This window comes from Ovis canadensis, chromosome 2 (genome assembly GCF_042477335.2).
Source record: "Ovis canadensis isolate MfBH-ARS-UI-01 breed Bighorn chromosome 2, ARS-UI_OviCan_v2, whole genome shotgun sequence".
Lineage (NCBI taxonomy): Eukaryota > Metazoa > Chordata > Mammalia > Artiodactyla > Bovidae > Ovis > Ovis canadensis.
The window spans coordinates 67,264,388-67,286,211 of record NC_091246.1 but is presented as its reverse complement, the minus strand read 5'-3'; the positions used below and the strand labels follow the sequence as shown (position 1 = coordinate 67,286,211).

The 21,824-nt window shown below is 37.9% G+C and overlaps 1 protein-coding gene across 1 annotated transcript in view; it reads left to right on the top strand.

The window, feature by feature from the left end:
• CFAP95 (cilia and flagella associated protein 95) overlaps nucleotides 1–21,824 on the top strand; it is a 99,378-nt gene that overhangs the window by 56,335 nt on the left and 21,219 nt on the right. The window contains exon 5 of the mRNA XM_069574107.1: nucleotides 18,365–18,422. Within this exon, the coding sequence (XP_069430208.1) occupies nucleotides 18,365–18,422 (58 nt within the window). The remainder of the gene's footprint in view (nucleotides 1–18,364; nucleotides 18,423–21,824) is intronic.

The following is a 21,824-nucleotide window of genomic DNA, read 5'->3' as shown; positions in this document are numbered from 1 at the left end:
TTAAATAATTAAGGAATTTGGTCATTTGGCATGAAATATAAGGAAGCTCAAGACTGATGTGGCACCTAAACAATGCCATCAAGGATACAGGGTCTTTTTGTCTTTCTTCTCTACCAGTTTTGCTAATTAGCTTTCATCCTCATAGTCTCAAGATGGTTACTATGTCTCCCAACAGCAATCTGTTCTAGAAAGGAGGATGTTGGAAAATGAAGAGGATCTTCATTTTATATCTATTGGATAAATCATGACATGGCCACCCTTGGCTACAAGAGTCTTCAAAGTAGAGAAAGACAAGGGAAGTTGGAATAGAGGTTGAGCCAATCTATTGGACATGAAACAATAGACTGGTTCAAAACTGGGAAAGGAATACATCAAGCCTGTATATTGTCCCCCTGCTTATTTAACTTATATGCAGAGTACATCATGTGAAATGCTGGGCTGGATGAAGCACAAGCTAGAATGAAGATTGCCAGGAGAATATATCAGTAACCTCAGATATACAGGTGACACCACCCTTATGTCAAAAAGCGAAGAGGATTTGAAGAGCCTCTTGATGAAAGTGAAAGAGGAGAGTGAAAAAGCTGGCTTTAAACTCAAAATTCAAAAAATGAAGATCGTGGCATCTGGTCCCATCATTTCATGGCAATTAGGTGGGGAAACAATAGAAACAGTGACAGACTATATTTTCCTGGGCTCCAAAATCGCTGCAGATGGTGACTACAGCCATGAAATTAAAATACACTTGCCCCTTGGAAGAAATGCTGTGACCAACCTAGACAGCATATTAAAAAGCAGAGACATTACTTTGCTGACCAAGTCTGTATAGTCTATGGATTTTCCCAGTAGTCATGCATGGATGTGAGATTTGGACTATAAAGAAAGCTGAGCACCAAAGAATTGATGCTTTTGAACTGTGGTGTTGGAGAAGACTCTTGAGAGTCCCTTGAACTGCGAGGAGATCCAACCAGTCAGTCCTAAAGGAAATCAACCCTGAATGTTCATCGGAAGGACTGATGCTGAAGCTGAAGCTCCAATACTCTGGCTACCTGATGCGAAGAATTGACTCACTGGTAAAGACCCTGATGCTGGGAAAGATTGAAGGCAGGAGGAGAAAGGGATGGCAGAGATGGAGATGGTTGGATAGCATCACTGACTCAATGGGCATGAGGTTGAGCAAACTTTGGGAGTTGGTGATGGACAGGGAAGCCTGGCATGCTGCAATCCATGGGTTTTCAAAGAGCTGGAAACAACTGAGTGACTGAACTGAACTAAAGCCACTCTATACCCTACAACATGCTAGGGTGAACATAGTGAAACCTGAGTTGAATCATGAAATAGGAGTTGGAATTAGCTAGACCAACAGGAGCACTCATTTCACACGCTAGTAAAGTAACGCTCAAAATTCTCCAAGCCAGGCTTCAGCAATACATGGACCATGAACTTCCAGATGTTCAAGCTGGTTTTAGAAAAGGCAGAGGAACCAGAGATCAAATTGCCAATATCCACTGGATCATCGAAAAAGCAAGAAAGTTTCAGAAAAACATCTATTTCTGCTTTATTGATTATGCCAAAACCTTTGACTGTGTGGATCACAATAAACCGTGGAAAATACTGAAAGAGGTGGGAATACCAGACCACCTGACCTGCCTCTTGAGAAACCTGTATGCAGGTCAGGAAGCAACAGTTAGAAAAGGACATGGAACAACAGACTGGTTCCAAATAGGAAAAGAAGTACGTCAAGGCTGTATATTGTCACCCTGCTTATTTAACTTCTATGCAGAGTACATCATGAGAAATGCTGGGCTGGAGGAAGCACAAGCTGGAATCAAGATTGCCGGGAGAAGTATCAATAACCTCAGATATGCAGATGACACTAAAAGGAAAGTGAAAGAGGAGAGTGAAAAAGTTGGCTTAAAGCTCAACGTTCAGAAAACTAAGATCATGGCATCTGGTCCCATCACTTTATGGGAAATAGATGGAGAAACAGTGGAAACAGTGGCTGACTATTTTGGGGGCTCCAAAATCACTGCACATGGTAATTGCGGCCATGAAATTAAAAGACACTCCTTGGAAGGAGAGTTATGACCAACCTAGACAGCATATTAAAAAGCAGAGGTATTACTTTGTCCACAAAGGTCCCTCTGGTCAAGGCTATGGTTTTTCCAGTAGTCATGTATGGATGTGAGAGTTGGACTGTGAAGAAAGCTGAGCACCGAAGAATTGATGCTTTTGAACTGTGGTGTTGGAGAAGACTCTTGAGAGTCCCTTGGACAGCAAGAAGATCCAACCAGTCCATCCTAAAGGAGATCGGTCCTGGGTGTTCATTGGAAGGACTGATGTTGAAGCTGAAACTCCAATACTTTGGCCACGATACTGTAACTCCAATACTTTGATGCAAAGAGCTGACTCATTTGAAAAGACCCTGATGCTGGGAAAGATTGGGGTCAGGAGGAGAAGGGGACGACAGAAGATGAGGTGGTTGGATGGCATCACCTACTCAATGGACATGAGTTTGGGTAGACTCTGGCAGTTGGTGATGGACAAGGAGGACTGGTGTGCTGCAGTTCATGGGGTCGCAGAGTTGAATACAACTGAGCGACTGAACTGAACTGAGATCAACAGGAGAGAAGGGCAGCGCAGGCAGAGAATATTGGCCATACAGACATGGGACCTATGATGATCATGCCTGGCTCAGAGTACACATTTGCCCTGGTGATAGCCAAAGTTGGAGAGAGATGCTGGGGACAAAGCAAGGCCTGAAAGCTATGTTAAGGAATATGGTCTTTATCATGCAGGCAGGAATGAAAAGTTTTCACCTGAGGGGTAGGAAAGATCAGATTTGCGTTCAGAAAGCAGAAAACAGATTGGTAGGTACCTGAGACTACAGTCAAAAGACTGCTGAACTCATCAAGGCAAGACACAATAAAGGCCTGAGCTTTTCCAGTAGTCATGGAGGGAAAGAAGGGCTCAGATTTTAGACATCTTAAAAGAGAGTAATAAACATTTACTTGATGATTGGTTAGTTATGAAGGTAGAGAAGATTCAAAGTTGAATACCAGGCTTCTGGCTTAGGCAGCAAGGGCTTAATGGGGCCATTCATTGAGGCAGTGACGATGGGAGGAAAAGTAAATGTTAGATAGCAAGTGGATATTTGAGACTGGAGGATGAGAAGAGTCAGTGACCCAGACCCTGTTGCTAATACAAATATCTTAACTGGTTCCTCTGCTTCCAGTCTTGTCCCTTTCAGTTTGTTCTCCATTAAGCAGCTTGAATAATACAATTAAAATGAAAAGTAAATCATGTTCTTCTGTTTACTTAGTATCATTACAGTATTTTTTTTCGTTTAGTGTTAATGAGCACATACTCTGGCACTGAGCTAAGGGCTTTCATACCTTATTTCATTTAATCCTCATTCTTTGAGATGGATGTTGCTACTATCTCCATTACAAAGGGGCTCAGAGAAGTAAAGTAACTTTCCAGGATTTCCTCTGGTCCTTACTTAATAAGCACCAGGGCTGGGTTTTAACTTCCTGTCTGGTCTATCTGACTGCAGGGTCTGTTCTTAACCCTTCTAGTACATTGTCTTTCATGCTTAAATGGATAAGAGCACTCCATATCCTTCAAAGTATGCATGATCCTCTATCATTTTCCTCCTCACATCATTACAAGGCCATTTGGATAGACATTTTATTAATTGTATAGATGAATAAATCAAAGCACAGAGGTAATAAAGGACTCCAATTCCTCATTAATTAATCCATCCATTCTATAAATACATATGGGTCAGATACTAATAAAGGAAATTAAGATGCAGAAGGCTTAAGTTACTTGCCGAAAGTCCCATGACCACTTGCTTGTAAAAGCAGAGATTAGAATTTTGGGGTTCAGTTCTGTGTTCCTCATGAGAGGGGAATACTGCTTCTAAGCTGCTATGAAACTAAACCACGGCTTGGGTCGGATCAGGAGTAAAAGCAGATTCAAATTATCCTCCACTTTCTCTTTCTTCCCCACCTCTTGCTCACTAGCTTTTTCAAGGTTGGTCTCTGAAAAATAGTCTTGGCATTCAGCAGTTGTGGAAGAACTATCAGATTTGTCTTCACAGCTTCCTCAGTAAATAGGAGGAGGAAATGACAGGGATATCCATTTTAGCTTGATAGGAGATTTTTTAAAATGATGGTTGCTTGTTGAGGGTGAGACAGATTTCCCAGAGCGGCTATAAGATCTCCCCTCCCTTGTATCACAGAATGTCAAGTAGAATTCAAGGCCCTCTGTGGCTATTCTCGTTCTAAAAATGGATGCTGCTTCTACTGCTGTCAGTGATTGGATTGATTCCAAATTAATTCATTAATTGAGTTGGTAACTTAGATTCAGGTTCTTAGGTGGGACCATCTGATTAGTTGAATAGATGTCACATGTCACTTTTCTGGCTGTTGGGAAGTGGGGTGAGAAAAAATCTGCCCCTCTTCTTGACAAAAAAGAAAAGAAGTAGTTAACCTTTAAAATTTTTCCAGATTTAAGAAGCTGTGATTCCATGGTACATCATCTTATCCTAGATTTTGGTGCATCGTCTTATAGAGTCATACATGTTATCACTGATGTTACTGGGTGTTGGTATTTTAAATAATACACGGCTTTAATGATAACTGCCATAACAGACTCCTTTTCCTTTCTCATCTTGCAAAACACTTTTAGCTGTTCTCTACGTTTCAACTGTTAAAGGTTGAAGAGGGCATGAGTGGCAAACTGTGGGTGGTGCTGGATTAAAGCCAGCTGGTGAACTTCCGAGTGTCCTTTCAGCATGGCATGTCTTGGTGAATTTACCAGCATCTGGTCTTCAGTTTTACATTTCCAGAAAGACAATTTTATCTAGGCTTCAGAATTTATCTGACTCATGGAAATTGAGTTGTACACAATAAACTTACAAGAAAAGCCAGAATTCTAATTAGTTAATTTATAATGGGAAATAAAATCTTCAAGCATACCAGTCATGTCAGCCTAATAAAAGCATTCTCTCTCATTAAAAAAAAAAAACTGTATAAAAAGCCAAACTCTAATCAGAAGGTTGCCAATCTGTTTGGAATCAGAGTGAAGGGGATTAGCTATATGATTGCAGTGATCAGTGGCCTCAGGCTTTGAATGCCTGACTGTAATAGGACTCTTTTGGCTGTATGTAAGAGAAGGCACAATTAAAATTACCTTGGGCCCAAAAGGGAGTTCATTGAAAACAGCACTCAAGTACCTCATGGAACTCTGGGAAAGTGCACTGAAGAGTTGAGCTTCAGAGACTGCTGAAATTAGGACTAGAAAACCTCCAGGATTCTCTTCCTGTCGGCTTCATTTGCTCCCTCTTAGGACAGGGACATTATAGCCCATGATTCTCATCACAGGAGAGTGACCCTTTCCCATTAGTGTTTCTTAAGATATTTCAGGGGAAAGCTCTGACAGACATGGGCTGGAGGCTGATGTTTGGCCCTCTCGGCTATGGATGGTGATGGAGTGGTAGAGGAGGCATAGCATAGGCTTGCTCCTATGACTCCAGACGTGAATTAAAGTCAAAGTTGTCTGCCATAAGTTGGACTGGAGCCCTGACATTGATATGTTCCAGCTCTGTTCTATTCATGAGCCAGAATACCCCTTCCCCAGGATATGCCAAGAACCAATGCTTCCTTTATCTCTCTCACCTTTTGCTTTCCTGAGTTTCTCTGAAGGCCATTTCTCTTCTATGGACTTTTTCTTTCCTTCCTTATATTCTTTATTTGGGTACAGCTTTAAGCTGATATCTGAGAGGAAGATTCATGTTGGTCTTTCATATTTTTATCCTCAAACAATAATTTGATTAAATACATCACTTAAAGATTGTTACTCTCTTCTTCAGATTTATAGAAAAGAAAAGGAGAATCACTAAGAGTCTATAAGTAGCCATAACTGACTGAAACTCATTATTCAGTACTGTAAAAGTTTCCATGTTGTCTAGCTATATCATTGCCTTTTCAGTTAATCTTCTACCTCTGTTTACTTTGAATTCTCATTGAATTGAATTCTCTATATTTCTTTATGTTTTAATTTATTTTATTGCTTTATTCATTTAGTAAATACTTTCCAGTGTCTACCTTGTATCAGACTCTATGCCTGGAGGTGATAAAAAAGGGAAAAGGGCCTGATCTTCATGACCCAGATAACCACAATGGGGTGATTACTCACCTAGAGCCAGACATCCTGGAATACGAAGTCAAATGGACCTTAGAAAGCATCACTATAAACAAAGCTAGTCCAGTTGAGCTATTTCAAATCCTAAAATATGATGCTGTGAAAGTGCTGCACTCAAAATGCTAGCAAATTTGGAAAACTCAGCAGTGGCCATGGGACTGGAAAAGGTCAGTTTTCATTCCAATCCCAAAGAATGTTCAAACTACCGCACAATTGCACTCATCTCACATGTTAGCAAGGTAATACTCAAAATTCTCCAAGCGAGGCTTTAGCAATACATGAACCATGAACTTCCAGATGTTCAAGCTGGTTTTAGAAAAGGCAGAGGAACCAGAGATCAAATTGCCAACATCCGCTGGATCATCAAAAGAGCAAGAGAGTTCCAGAAAAACATCTACTTTGCTTTATTGACTACACTACAGCCTTTGAGTGTATAGATCACAACAAACTGTGGACAATTCTTCAAGAGATAGGAATACCAGACTGCCTAACTTGCCTCTTGAGAAATCTGTATGCAGGTCAAAAAGCAACAGTTAGAACTGGACATGGAACAACAGACTGGTTCCAAATCACAAAAGGCGTATGTCAAGGCTGTACATTGTCATGCTGCTTATTTAACTACTATGCAGAGTACATCATGAGAAATGCTGGGCTGGAGGAAGCATAAGCTGGAATCAAGATTGCTAGGAGAAATATCAGTAACCTCAGATATGCAGATGACACCACCCTTATGGCAGAAAGTGAAGAAGAACTAAAGAGCCTCTTGATGAAAGTGAAAGAGGAGAGTGAAAAAGTTGGCTTAAAGCTCAACATTCAGGAAACTAAGATTATGGTATCCGGTCCCATCACTTCATGGCAAATAGATGGGGAAACAATGGAAACAGTGATTGACTTTGTTTTCTTGGGCTCCAAAATCACTGCAGACGGTGATTGCAGCCATGAAATTAAAAGACACTTGCTCCTTGGAATAAAAGCTATGACCAACCCAGACAGCATATTAAAAAGCAGACACATTACTTTGCCAAAAAAGGTCTGTCTAGTCAAAGCTATGGTTTTTCTAGTAGTCATGTATGGATGTAAGAGTTGGACTATAAAGAAAGCTGAGCACCAAAGCACTGATGCTTTTGAACTGTGGTGTTGGAGAAGACTCTTGAGAGTCCTTTGGACTGCAAGGAGATCCAACCAGTCCACCTTAAAGGAAATCAGTCTTGAATATTCATTGGATGGACTGATGCTTAAGCTGAAGCTCCACTACTTTGGCCACCTGATGTGAAGAACTGACTCACTGGAAAAAACCCTGATGCTGGGAAAGATTGAAGGCAGGAGGAGAAGGGGACAACAGAGGATGAGATGGTTAAATGGCATCACTGACCCAATGGACATGAGTTTGAGCAGACCCCGGGAGTTGGTGATTGACAAGGAAGCCTGGAGTGCTACAGTCCATGGGGTCACAAAGAGTTGGACACAATTGAGCAACTGAACTGAACTGAAAAGGGCCTGAACTCGGGGGATGGGTTTCTGCCTGCTTTAAGTGAGTTGAAAAATGCCCAGTGCTAGCTTTCAAGGTCGACCTGCCCAAAGCAAACTTTGAATGATAATCATATTTGAGTCGTAACATCAGGTGAGAATAAAACAGGAGAATAAGTTTATTCATAGTCATCTATTCACACTTAAATTTTTTAAGATGGAATATTTCCAAATAAAATACTTTCAAACACTCATCAACTCATTATCTGGTTACAATGTAAGTTAATATTTTTAATCACATATGCTTTATAATTGTTTTTGAAAAATGATTTATCTAGTTATCCAATATATCATCACCCTGTCAATGGACCCATTGGATAGTTTCCAAATTTTTATTATTGCAAATAAGGCTTCACTGAATATGTTTACATGTACATATGTCTCCTTCAATATATATGCAAGGGTTTCTTTATACTCAGAATTCCTGAGTATTAAGAGGTGTGCATCTTCAATTTTGTAAAAATATTGCCACCAATAGTGTATGAATCTTTCATTCTTTCATATTTTTATCAACATTTAGAAAAATTTTAGTTTTTACCAATCTAATGGATATAACATGGTATATCATTGTAGTTTTACTTTGCATTTCACTAATCACTAAATTTGTCTGAATTTTAAGCTTTAATTAATTTTAGAATTTTATTAGTCATTCTGATTTTTCTACTATGAATTGACTGGTTATTTAAAAACCCCATTTTTATGAGATGTTGTCTTTTATTGATTTGTAAGAATTTTAAAAATCTGGGCTAATCTTGCTTTAGTTAATTTTATATTATAATAACTCCTTCTAGTCTTATAACTCTGTTTATACTGTCTTTTGAGCAATAGAATTTTTAAATTAAAATTTAATCAAGACCTATATATAAAATATCAGACATTAAACCTTTTAGAAATTATATATATACACATACACATATGTAACATATGTTGAGTCATCCATTATAAATAAAGCAGTTCTTTTATGTCCTTTTGATTCTTTTATACATTTTCTTCATAAATGTCAATCTTCCACTGTATTCCTATAGTAAGCTCAGAGATTTTATTGCAGTTGTAAGTGGGATTTTACCACTTTTACCACACTTACTAATTTCTTGTTATTGGTGTATGGCTATTATATTTCTGTGTATTGATCTTATATCTAACAACCTCCCTGAAAGTTGCCTGTTTTTATGATTTGTAGATTCTTTTGGGTAGTCTAACATACAACCTTATCATCTGTTGGAAAATGAGAATACTGTTCTTCCATTCACATTAGTATATTTGTGCTTCTTTTTCTTGTTTTACTGTATCTGCCAGAATCTTTAGTACTTCATTGAATAGAAATGTTGATGGAGAACTTCTGTGACCATTTGGGAAAATATTTCTTGGGAGGATTTTCATCAGCTTAGTTTTGATTTTCACTTATTGTTTTCTTCTCATAGTAATGTTGCCTTTTGTTGTTTAAGTATGTTGAGTTTTCTTGGAATAGTAGCAACCATGTAATTGTACAAAGAGGGAGTGAAAGTTGGGCAGTTTCCTCAATATCTTGGTTCAGGAGTGCCCTCTTCTGTTGAATCAGTGAAATTAGCTTTATTTCGTTAATGGCATCTTTTATGAAAGAATGGTGGTTCTAGGACGCTTAACTTGTGGGCTTAATTTCTTATTTTTCTTTACCTTGTTAGTTTACTAGAGGCAGTGCCTTCCCAAGACTGTTATTGTGGTCTTTCATACTTTCCAAGTCTTTTTCTTGGAAAGAGTGAGTGAAGTCGCTCAGTTGTGTCCGACTCTTTGAGACCCCATGGACTGTAGCCCACCAGGTTCCTCCGTCCATGGGATTCTCCAGGCAAGAATACTGGAGTGGGTTGCCATTTCCTTCTCCAGGGGATCTTCCCAACCCAGGGATCGAACCCAGGTCTCCCGCATTGCGGGCGGGACGCTTTAACCTCTGAGCCACCAGGAAAGCCCAGCTTTCTTGGAAAGCCGTTGTTCAAATTCTCTAGTCTCAGGCTTGTTTTCAGCATTTTCCCAACTTGTTTTCAGTATTTCTCTTTCTCCTCTTCCATGTAATCCTTGCATGATTTTGCTCCTAAAGGGCTCTGGATCTGGTTCTGCTGATTCTGGATTGTTTTCCCACCTATGTGTAAACAGAAGTTTGTAATCTTTTCTAGCCTCTGTTACACTCTATGCATCAACACTTACATGATTTTGTTTGCTGTTAATCTATATGGTATTGGAAGCTGTATGTAGATTTAGGTTTAAGAAACCCAAGTTCTAGGCATGTGGTACATTCTTCCTCTATAACTGTGAATTAGTCATTTTATCCTAGTGATTCTGTCATTTTTTGTCTTACATATTCTGTGTGTTGTTATGTTTATTGATTTGGGATTATTATGTCTTCTTTAGTGACTTATTCCTTTAATCAGAAGGTAATGATCTTTATAATTAATAATTTTGATTCAATATCAATTACATATGATATTAATAAGAACACTTGCTTTTGGTTAATATTTGCTGGATATATATTTTTATATCCTTTTATTTTCAAGCATTTTTTGGAAAATAATTTTATTTTAGGTGTAAAAAGCATAGAGTTGGGAGGAGATCAACCAAGATGTAGAGTAGGAGGACATGGAACTCTCCTCCCCCCATGAACACATTAAAAAATACATCTACACATAGAAAAATTCTCACTGTAAGCTAACTGGAAACTGGCAGAAAGACCTCTGTACAACCAAGACTATAACAAAAATCCACATGTAATCAAGTAGAGAGGAAAGAAAAGCAGTCAGCCTGGCATCTGTGCCCCTGGGAGGGGACCCAGAAGAAAAGATTGCATGAGTGGAGACATGTCCCAGAGACTGAATGGTTCAAGTCACACATTGGGTACCCCAGTCCTAGGGCTCAGAAAAGGAGAGATGAGCCCCCTTGGCTGGCTGGAGGACCGCTGAGACTAATAGAAGGGTTATGTGAAGCCTGGATTCTGAGGCAGATCGGAGGTCAACTGACAGCCCAGAACAGTACTGTGACCGTGGCTAGTCTACCACAGCTCATGCCCCAATATATGCCAAGAGTCTGGAACAAGACAAGGATGCCCAGTCTCACCACTTCTATTTACACGGTATTGGAAGTCCTTCAAAAACTCAGCTCTAGTGGTTGCTGAGTTTCCTGCAAACACTTTGGCATGTGCCCCAGCCTGAGCTGAGCAAATGCTCTAGCCTCACTTACTTCACATCACAGAGATCTAGGACTGCCAAGACCAGGGAAAAAGCTTGGCCATGGGATACAAAAGTGACTTGGTTCTCAGTGGAGGCACAGTGGCCGTTGTTAATGCTTACTCAAGCAATGCCTCAGAGACAGCCCAGAACAGTACTGTGACCGTGGCTAGTCTACCACAGCTCATGCCCCAATATATGCCGAGTCTGGAACAAGACAAGGATGCCCAGTCTTGCCACTTCTATTTACATGGTATTGGAAGTCCTAGCCACAGTAGTCACATAAGAAAAGGGAATAAAAGGCATCCAAGGTGGAAGGGAAGAAGTCAAATTGTTACTATTGGCAGATGACATGATACTGTGTATCCAGTGAACCAGTGAAGTTGCTCAGTCATGTCCAGCTCTTTGCGATCCCATGGACTGTAGCCTACCAGGCTCCTCCATGCACAGGATTTTCCAGGCAAGGGTACTGGAGTGGGCTGCCATTTCCTTCTCCGGGGCATCTTCCCAACCCAGTGATCGAATCCATGTATCCTGCATTGCAGGCAGATGCTTTACCATCTGAGCTAATGGGGAAGCCCTGATACTGTGTATATAAAACCCTAAAATCTCTAACAAAAAACCAATAGAACTAATAAATAAATTCAGTAAAGTTGTAAGATACAAAATTAATATACAGAAATTTGTATATTATTAATCACTAATAGTGAGCTTTCAGAAAGAGAAAGCAAAAAAGGGGGGCACTCATTTAAAATTGAATAAAAAATTATAAAATACCTAGGAATGAACTTAACCAAGGAGGTGAAATACCTATACTCTGAAAACTATAAAACATTGATTTATATTTTTATAAATTTAAATTGAAGATGATATTTAAAATACATAAAGGAAATTAGAGATGATATTTTAAAATGGAAAGATATCCCATGTTCATGGATTAGAAAATTAATATTGTTAAAATGGCCATACTATCCAAAGCAAGCAATTAATGCAATCCCTGTTAAAATACTCATGACAGTTTTCATGGAACTAGAACAAATAGTCCTAAAATTTATATGGAACCACAAAAGACTAATGTGTGTTAATGTGTGGCAAAAATTGCCAATATGATCTTCAGAAAAAATAACAAGGCTGAAGGTATCATTCTTGCTGACTTCAGAATCTACTAAAATGCCACAGTAATCAAAAGAGCATGGTACTGGCATAAAACCAGATACATAGATTAGTGAGACAAACTAGAGAGTCTAGAAATAAACCCATGCATCTATCATCCAATAATCTATGACAAAGTAGGCAAGAATATACAGTGGAGAAAAGACACTCCCTTCAATAAGTAGTGCTGGACATAAAAATTGGACAGCTCCATGTAAAAGAATGAAATTAAAACATTCTCAAACACCATATTCAGAAAATAAATTATATGGATTAAAGACCTGAATGTAAGACCAGATACCATAAGACTCCTAGAGGAAAACATAAGCAGAACAGTCTTTGACATAAATCATAGCAGTGCTTTTTGGAGTCTGTCTCCTAAAGCAAAATAAATAAAAGCAAAAATAAACAAATAGGATAACAAATAAAACTTGAAGGCTTTTGCATGGTGAATGAAACCATTGACAAAATGAAAAGATAACTTATTGAATAGGAGAAAATATTTTCAAATGCTGTGATCAACAGGGGGTTAATATCCAAAACATATAAATAGCTCATACAACTCAATATCAAAAAACAAACAACCCAATTAAAAAATGGGCAAAAGACCTGAATAGACATTTTTCTGAGGAAGACACACAGATGGCTAAGAGGCACATGAAAAGTTGCTCAGCATTGTTAATTATCTGAGAAATGCAAATCTAAGTTTCTGTGGTCCACTGGAGAAGGGAATGGCAAACCACTTCAGTATTCTTGCCTTGAGAACCCCATGAACAGTATGAAAAGGCAAAAGGATAGGATACTGAAAGATGAACTTCCCAGGTTGGTAGGTGCCCAATATGCTACTGGAGATCGGTGGAGAAATAACTCCAGAAAGAATGAAGGGATGGAGCCAAAGCAAAAACAATACACAGTTGTGAATGGGACTGGTGATGGAAGCAGGGTTCGATGCTGTAAAGAGCAATATTGCATAGGAACCTGGAATGTTAGGTCCATGAATCAAGGCAAATTGGAAGTGGTCAAACAAGAGATGGCAAGAGTGAACATTGACATTCTAGGAATCAGTGAACTAAGATGGACTGGAATGGGTGAATTTAACTCAGATGACCATTATATCTACTACTGCGGGCAGGAATCCCTCAGAAGAAATGAAGTAGCCATTATGGTCAACAAAAGAGGCCAAAATGCAGTAGTTGGATGCAATCTCAAAAATGACAAAATGACCTCTGTTCGTCTCCAAGGCAAACCATTCAGTATCACAGTAATCCAAGTCTATGCCTCAACCAGTAACGCTGAAGAAGCTGAAGTTGAACGGTTCTATGAAGACCTACAAGACCTTTTAGAATTAACACCCAAAAAAGATGTCCTTTTCATTATAAGGGACTGGAATGCAAAAGTAGGAAGTCAAGAAACACCTGGAGTCATAGGCAAATTTGGCCTTGGAGTACAGAATGAAGCAGGGCAGAGGCTAATAGAGTTCTGCTAAGAGAACGCACTGGTCATAGCAAACACCCTCTTCCAACAACACAAGAGAAGACTCTACACATGGACATCACCAGATGGTCAACACTGAAATCAGATTGATTATATTCTTTGTAGCCAAAGATGGAGAAGCTCTATACAGTCAGCAAGAACAAGACCAGGAGCTGACTGTGGCTCAGATCATGAACTCCTTATTGCCAAATTCAGACTGAAATTGAAGAAAGTGGAGAAAAGCACTAGACCAATTCAGGTATGACCTAAAGCAAATCCTTATGACTATACAATGGAAGTGAGAAATAGATTTAAGGAACTAGATCTGATAGACAGAGTGTCTGATGAACTGTGGATGGAGGTATGTGACATTGTACAGGAGACAGGTCAAGACCATCCCCATGGAAAAGAAATGCAAAAAAGCAAAATGGCTGTCTGAGGAGGGCTTACAAATATCTGTGAAAAGAAAGGAAGTGAAAAGCAAAGGAGAAAAGGAAAAATATACCCATTTGAATGCAGAGTTCCAAAGAATAGCAAGGAGAGATAAGAAAGCCTTCCTCAGTGATCAATGCAAAGAAATAGAGAAAAACAATAGAATGGGAAAGTCTAGAGATCTCTTCAAGAGAATTAGAGATACCAAGGGAATGAAATGTCACGCAAATGAAATATCATGCAAAGATGGGCTCAATAAAGGACAGAAAAGGTATGGACCTAACAGAAGCAGAAGATATTAAGAAGAGGTGGCAAGAATACACAGAAGAGCTGTCCAAAAAAGATCTTCATGACCCAGATAATCATGATGGTGTGATCACTCACCTCAAGCCAGACATCTTGGAATGTGAAGTCAATAGGCCTGAGGAAGCATCACTACGAACAAAGCTAGTGGAGGTGATGGAATTCCAGTTGAGCTATTTCAAATCCTGGTAGATGATGCTGTGGAAGTGCTGCACTCAAAATGCCAGCAAATTTGGAAAACTCAGCAGTGGCCACAGGATGGGAAAAGGTCAGTTTTCATTCCAATCCCAAAGAAAGGCAATGCCAAAGAATGCTCAAACTACTACACAATCACACTCATCTCACACGCTAGTAAAGTAATGCTCAAAATTCTCCAAGCCAGGCTTCAGCAATACATGAACCGTGAACTTCCAGAATATCAAGCTGGTTTTAGAAAAGGCAGAGGAACCAGACATCAAATAGCCAACATCTGCTGGATCATGGAAAAAGCAAGAGAATTCTAGAAAAATATCTGTTTCTGCTTTATTGACTATGCCAAAGCCTTTGACTGTGTGGATCACAATAAACTGTGGAAAATTCTGAGAGAGATGGGAATACCAGACCATCTGACCTGCCTCTAGGGAAACCTGTATGCAGGTCAGGAAGCAACAGTTAGAACTGGACGTGGAACAACAGACTGGTTTGAAATAGGAAAAGGAGTACGTCAAGGCTGTATATTGTCACCCTGCTTATTTAACTTCTATGCAGAGTACATCATGAGAAATGCTGGGCTGGAGGAAGCATAAGCTGGAATCAAGATAGCCAGGAGAAATATCAATAACCTCAGATATGCAGATGACACCACCCTTACGGCACGAAGTGAAGAGGAACTAAAGAGCCTCTTGATGCAAGTGAAAGAGGAGAGTGAAAAAGTGGCTTAAAGCTCAACATTCAGAAAACTAAGATTATGGCATCTGGTCCCATCACTTCATGGGAAGTAGATGGAGAAACAGTGGAAACAGTGGCTATTTTGGGGGACTCCAAAATCACTGCAGATGGTGATTGCAGCCATGAAATTAAAAGACGCTTACTCCTTGGAAGGAAAGTTATGACCAACCTAGACAGCATATTAAAAAGCAGAGACATTACTTTGCCAACAAAGGTCCGTCTAGTCAAGGCAATGGTTTTTCCAGTAATCATGTTTGGTTGTGAAATTTGGACTATAAGAAAGCTGAGAACTGAAGAACTGATGCTTTTGAGCTGTGGTGTTGGAGAAGACTCTTGAGAGTCCCTTGGACTGCAAGGAGATCCAACCAGTCCATCCTAAAGGAGATCAGTCCTGGGTGTTCTTTGAAAGGACTGATGCTGAAGCTGAAACTCCAATACTTTGACCACGTGATGTGAAGAGCTGACTCATTTGAAAAGACCCTGATGCTGGGAAAGATTGAGGACAGGAGGAGAAGGGGACGACAGAGGATGAGACGGTTGGACGGCATCACCGACTCGAGGGACATGGTTTTGGGTAGACTCCGGGAATTGGTGATATGCAGGGAGGTCTGTTGTGCTGCAGTTCATGGGGTTGCAAAGAGTCGGACATGAGTGAGTGACTGAACTGAACTGAACTGACTGAATCAAAACAAAAATGAGATATCACCTTACACCTATCAGAACAGGTATCATTAAAAAATAACACAAAAAGCAAACGTGGGTGAGAATGTGGGAAAAATGGAACCCCTGCACACTCTTGGGAATGTAAATTGGTACAGACTCTGTGGAAAACAGTATGAAGTTTTCTCAAAAAATCAGAAATAAAACTACCTTATGATCCAGCAATTACACTCATGAGTTTATTTCCAGAAAAAAACAGGAACCTTAATTTGAAAAGATACATATACTGTAAAGTTCAGAGCAGCACTGTTTACACTTGCTAGGATATGGAAGCAACCAAAATGTCTGTCAACACATGAATAAAGATATGGTATATATATACAATGGTATGTTTTACTCAGCCATAAAAAGAATGTCATCCTGCCATTTGCAGCATCATGGGTGGACCTAGAGAATATTAGGCTTAGTGAGAAAAGTCAGAAAAAGACATACTGTATGTTATCACTTATATGTGTAATGTAAAAAAAAACAAATGTATATAGCAAAGCAGAAACAGACCCATAGAAAACAAGCTAGTGGGTTACCAATGGGGAGAAGGAAAAGAGGAGGAGGAAGATAGGAGTATGATATATAAAACCTCTATGTATAAAATAAACAAGCAACAAGTATAGACTGTACAACACAGGGAATTATAGCCATTATTTTGTTAAAACTGTTAATGAAGTATAATCTATAAGAATACTGAATCACTATTCTGTACCTAAAACTAAGATAATATTATAGATAACTATACTTGAAAACCAAAACCAAAAACAAAAACAAAAAAACACCCCATAGAGTTGGGCTATATAATACAACTTGATTTTCAATTTAAGTCTGAGAAAATATTTTCACTGACGGGTTTAATTCCTTTACTTTCTTTGTGATTACCAAGGTGTTAATTTTTTATGATTTTAATTTGTCTTCTGAGCAGAAAAATTTTTGACATTTTTTTATCTTTTCCTGCTTTCTATTAGACTGTTCTTTAAAAATATTAAAGAATATCCTATTTGTTGGACTGAAAGTTACACTTCTAATTTTTGTTCTTTTCATTGCCAATACTTATATATTTAGAATCACCTAGAGCAGGGGTCCCCAACATCCAGGATCTAATGCCTGATGGTCTCCAGTGGAGCAGATGTAATAATAATAAAAATGAAATGCACGATAAATGTAATGTGCTTGAATCATCCCCAAACCACGTCCCCCCATTCCCAGTCTAGTAGGTCCCTATTACCAAAAAGGTTGGGGACCACTGACCTAAAGGGCTTGTTAAAGCAAGATTGTGGGGCCTGCTCCTAGAATTTCTAATTCAGTGGACTTGGTGTGACATCCAAGTATTTGCATTTCTTACAAGTCCCCAGATAATGCTAATGTTGTGCCTCTGGAAATCACATCTTGAAAGTCTGACAGTAATTAGTTGGTGGTTACCACCAGATAAATATTAGCATCTGTACCCAGTAACCATTCTTAGTTGACATCCTAGTTATTTTTGAATTCTTCTACTTGTTCTCTACCCTCCCATCAGCTCAGTCATATGTTAAAATGTTTAAATGTCCTTTTTCCTGGTATTTTTAGGTTTGCAATTCTCAGATGAATTTCTTTGACCATCTAATCCCATAATATTGCCAGGAGCAGAATCAGGACAGTAATTTCTCATAGGAGAAAAAAATTTTCCCCTATTCTGAGTACCAGATGAGAGAAACTTTCTTGCAAGTTTCCCTAGTCTGATGGCTAGAGTTTCTTTGGTCTCTTTTATATGTAGGTACATTTACAGACTCTTGACTGGAAGCAGTAGTTTAGCTCTGGTGGGATACAGTCTATAGGGTCACAAAGAGTTGGACACTTAGCACGCACACATATGGAGGTACAGCCTTTACAGACTCCTTTGTATAAGTAGCAATTTAGCTCTGTACCTTCTGTGAACCCAAGGTCATGTCTCCTGCCCTTGATAGGCAGTTCAAACTCTAGCTTTGAGTCTTAGGCTGTGTTTGTAGACTTGGGGGAGAAGGATGTATTTCACTCAGCATTTCTATGTATTTCATGGAGTGGAGGTTGGGGAAACTATGTAATCTCAGACTACCTGGTTGTGTATTATTTTTCAGTTGCCATCTAGCAGAGAACATGGGGTATAGGGTCAAAAAGTTTGAAAAGTAGAAAGTGAGTGGAAAAGAGAATCCTTGTCTGGAATGCACCTGAGCTTTGGGACTTGATAGCATATCATTAGTACAGAAGAATAGTAGGTGGTAGTGGAAGTAATTGAAGGAAGGTACCTTGCTGGTGATAGTTAACACTATAAATGAGGCCTGGGAATTTAAAAAAATTAAAAATTTTTATTAGGGCTAATCTTCCTTGAAATATTTTTATTTTGTTTAAAGCACATACTACTAAAAAATTAAGATATTTTTCTTTTGGAGTAATTCTTTTCTCAGATATTGACTTATCTTTCTTAGGTGTACATTGACAACATATGCTGAAGAATATGCTCCACCATATGAATATCAGCCACTTGTGAGTATAAGAGAGCTGAAAAGCCATATTCTAATATTTCTGTGCTTAATATGATTCTTTACATCTAATGTAAATAGTCAAGCTTGAGAAGAAGGGACAAATTGTTGAGATTTATGATGTTTTATATTTATCTAGAGATATTAGCTATTTGTGGGAGTTAATGGAATATTTTATGGTTATGATTTATTTTGGGAACAAGTTTATAGATTTCAGGGAGAAAATATTGCAGTATCTAAAATATATTAGTTACTTCCTTCTTCATCTTTGTTTTATTGTCCTGCTCCATAAATTCAATTTATCTAGAATAAGAATCTACCTTTCTCTTCATTTGTATTATGTTAGCATATGAAAATAAGTGGTTTAATTTAGCCCTGGGAAATATGTATGCTGATAAAATATGTCCAGTTTACAACTTCAGTATACTTGTACTTAAAACATTACACAACAAAAGCAAAACAAGGCTGCTTCCTATTAGCCTTTTTCTAGAAGTCCTAACTGGTGCAATAGATAAGAGACTTAGCTACTGAAAAAGAGGAGAAAAAAATCTTTATTTTCAGATAGTATGATTTCTTCTCAGGAGAACCAGGATGTTAAAATAATAAGTAATTAGAATCAGTTTAGACCACTTAGTAATATAATATTAATATTAATATAATATAAAATAAATATGTCAAAGATAATATCTTTCTTTCATATTAGCAATAACTGCTTAGGAAGCAAGCCATAAAAGAAAAAAACATACAAATTGCTATAGCAACACAAATTTTAAGTACTTTTATGAAGAAAATTCTCAGATAAAGATCAATAAAGAAAATGTGGAAGCGCCTCTCCAAAGATGGTAGACAGGCTACTTACCCACCAAGAGTTAAATGTTCCTCCATCTTTTGCATCACGGTTGTCAGGTGACAGATTTGATCAATAGAACATGACAAAAGTAACCCTATGCCAAATCTAGGCTAGCTTTAATAAGACTGCTTCCAATTCCTGGAGCCCTGAGCCACCGAGGCTAGGAAATCTAGGCTACTCTGCTGAAGGGAAAGGCCATGAGGAAGGATAATGATGAGCTTAACTAATGAACAATGAAACCATCTTGGACATCCAGCCTAGTGGGCATAGACTGAAGCTTCAGTTGTCATCTGACTACATACCACAAGAGATTGCAAGAAAATAATAAACTGTTATTTGAAGGCATTACGTTTTGGGTGTTGTTGTTTTTTTTTTTTTTTTAATAAATACACACCAAAGGTAACTGAAACAGAAATCCCAAGTACAAGGGAATAACTACTGTTTAGGGGACTGGAAAACTAAATTAATTATAAGTTAAATTTATAAATTTAATATAATTACATTAAAAAATCCCAATGGACTTTGTTTACTATCTGAGAACTCTAAGATTCTGAAAGTTATTTGAGAGTATAAACAGATGAGAATAATCAAAAGTTTTTTGAAACAGTGGCATAACCATTTATGGAAATAAAAGATTCTTGATACTACTAATGTTATAATATTATTTATTTTTGCTTATTAAAAAATAGAAATTAAGCTGTTAGAAAAGCAAATATGGCTTATGGATTAATATGCTTAATACATAAAGAATTCAGATTTATTGGTAGGAAAACTGTTAAAATCATAGGGAAATGAGCCAAGGGCATATAAAGACAATTCACAAATTAGGAAATAATTATTATTAGTTAACTGACAAATACAGGGCAAATCCCAGTCTACAAATAACAGAATGTGTGAATTAAAACAGTACATTTTTTTGCTAGTAAAATTGGTGATTTTTTATTTTTTTACTTTACAATATTGTATTGGTTTTGCCATACATCAACATGAATCTGCCACGGGTGTACACGTGTTCCCAATCCTGAACCCCCCTCCCACCTCCCTCCCCATACCATCTCTCTGGGTCATCCCAGTGCACCAGCTCTAAGCATCCTGTATCCTGCATCGACCCTAGACTGGCGATTCGTTTCTTATATGATATTATACATGTTTCAATGATATTTTTAAAAATAATAATAGTCTGTTGAATGACACTGGGGTGAGATGGCTACTTTTTTTTTCTATTACCAGACATATTGTAAATTGCTTGTCTTTCTGGAAAGGAATTTTGCAATATGAATTGATATACTATTTGATCTAATAATTCTAAGGATTTCCCCAAGAAAAATAATTCAATCCAGGGATAAAGTTTATATCCAATGATATTCATCACTGAATTATTTATTATGGCAAACTTGGAAATAACCTAATGTTTTAGAATTGGGTACAGTACTCTAGGGATTCAGAATGAGTCTCCAAAAAATGTATCACTCCTGCATGAGGATTTTTTTGAGCCAAAGACCCTGTGGGTTAAGATAACCTACTCTCCTCCTTTAACTACCTAGAAGAGTTAAAATTGGGAATTTTTCTCAGGGGAAAAAAAAGTTATTACTGGAGATAAATTTTAGCTAAGTAGCTGCATCTATATTGCAGGGCAAATGTCTAATGGCCAAACATCTGCTCTTATTGTCTTGAAATAAGACAATTCCTATTCTTGGAAGCCCCAGGCCTCTATCCCATTCCTTAGCTCAGGATGACATGTATACCTCATTTTATCTTTCTGTCTTTAAACCTTCTCATGTATGTCAGATTCCTGTATGTATGAAATTAAATTAGACTTTTTCTGGCTAATCTGTCTTATGTCAGTTTAATTCTTAGACTAATCAGAAGAATCTATAAGTGTAAAGGAAAGTTTTGTTTTCCTTTCTGACAGTACTAATTAAATAGGTTGTAATCATATAATGAGATATTTTATGTACTTATATATTCCACACTTTAGAAAGTCCATGGATAGTTCTTAGTGTCTTGATAAATCTTCTTATTTAAGGACAAGAAAAATCATTAAGATACAAAATTGTATGTATATTTTTCCTCCATACTTTTATCCAAAAGTATGGAGGGAAAAAGCCTGAAGAAACTGTTAAATGCTAGAAAAGCTGGCCAGTGAATGGTGAAATTCTAGGTGATTTCCTTCATCATTATACTTTTCAGTACTTTTCAGTGTAGTAAGCATGGTGGTTTATAATCAGAACCACAAGGAAATGTGTATTATTTAAAAATGAATTTCAGGCTCATTTCCTTATTTGCATGGGATTTGGCCCCATCTCTAAAAAAAGGAAATTGCAAGACACATAATTAAAAACTCACAAAATTCAAAGGACTAATTTTCCCATAAGCATAAATATAAAGAATGTGGGATGTATTTTTTGGGTGGATAACTCTTTAGCAGCCACTGTGTTATGTATTTGTGCTTTTAATTTTTTTCAGCATTATGTCTAGTATTTCTCATGTTGCTTGTTTCCACGTTAACAGCACAGCTTGCAGCATGTGATGGCAGTTGTTTGGCTTTATTTAGAG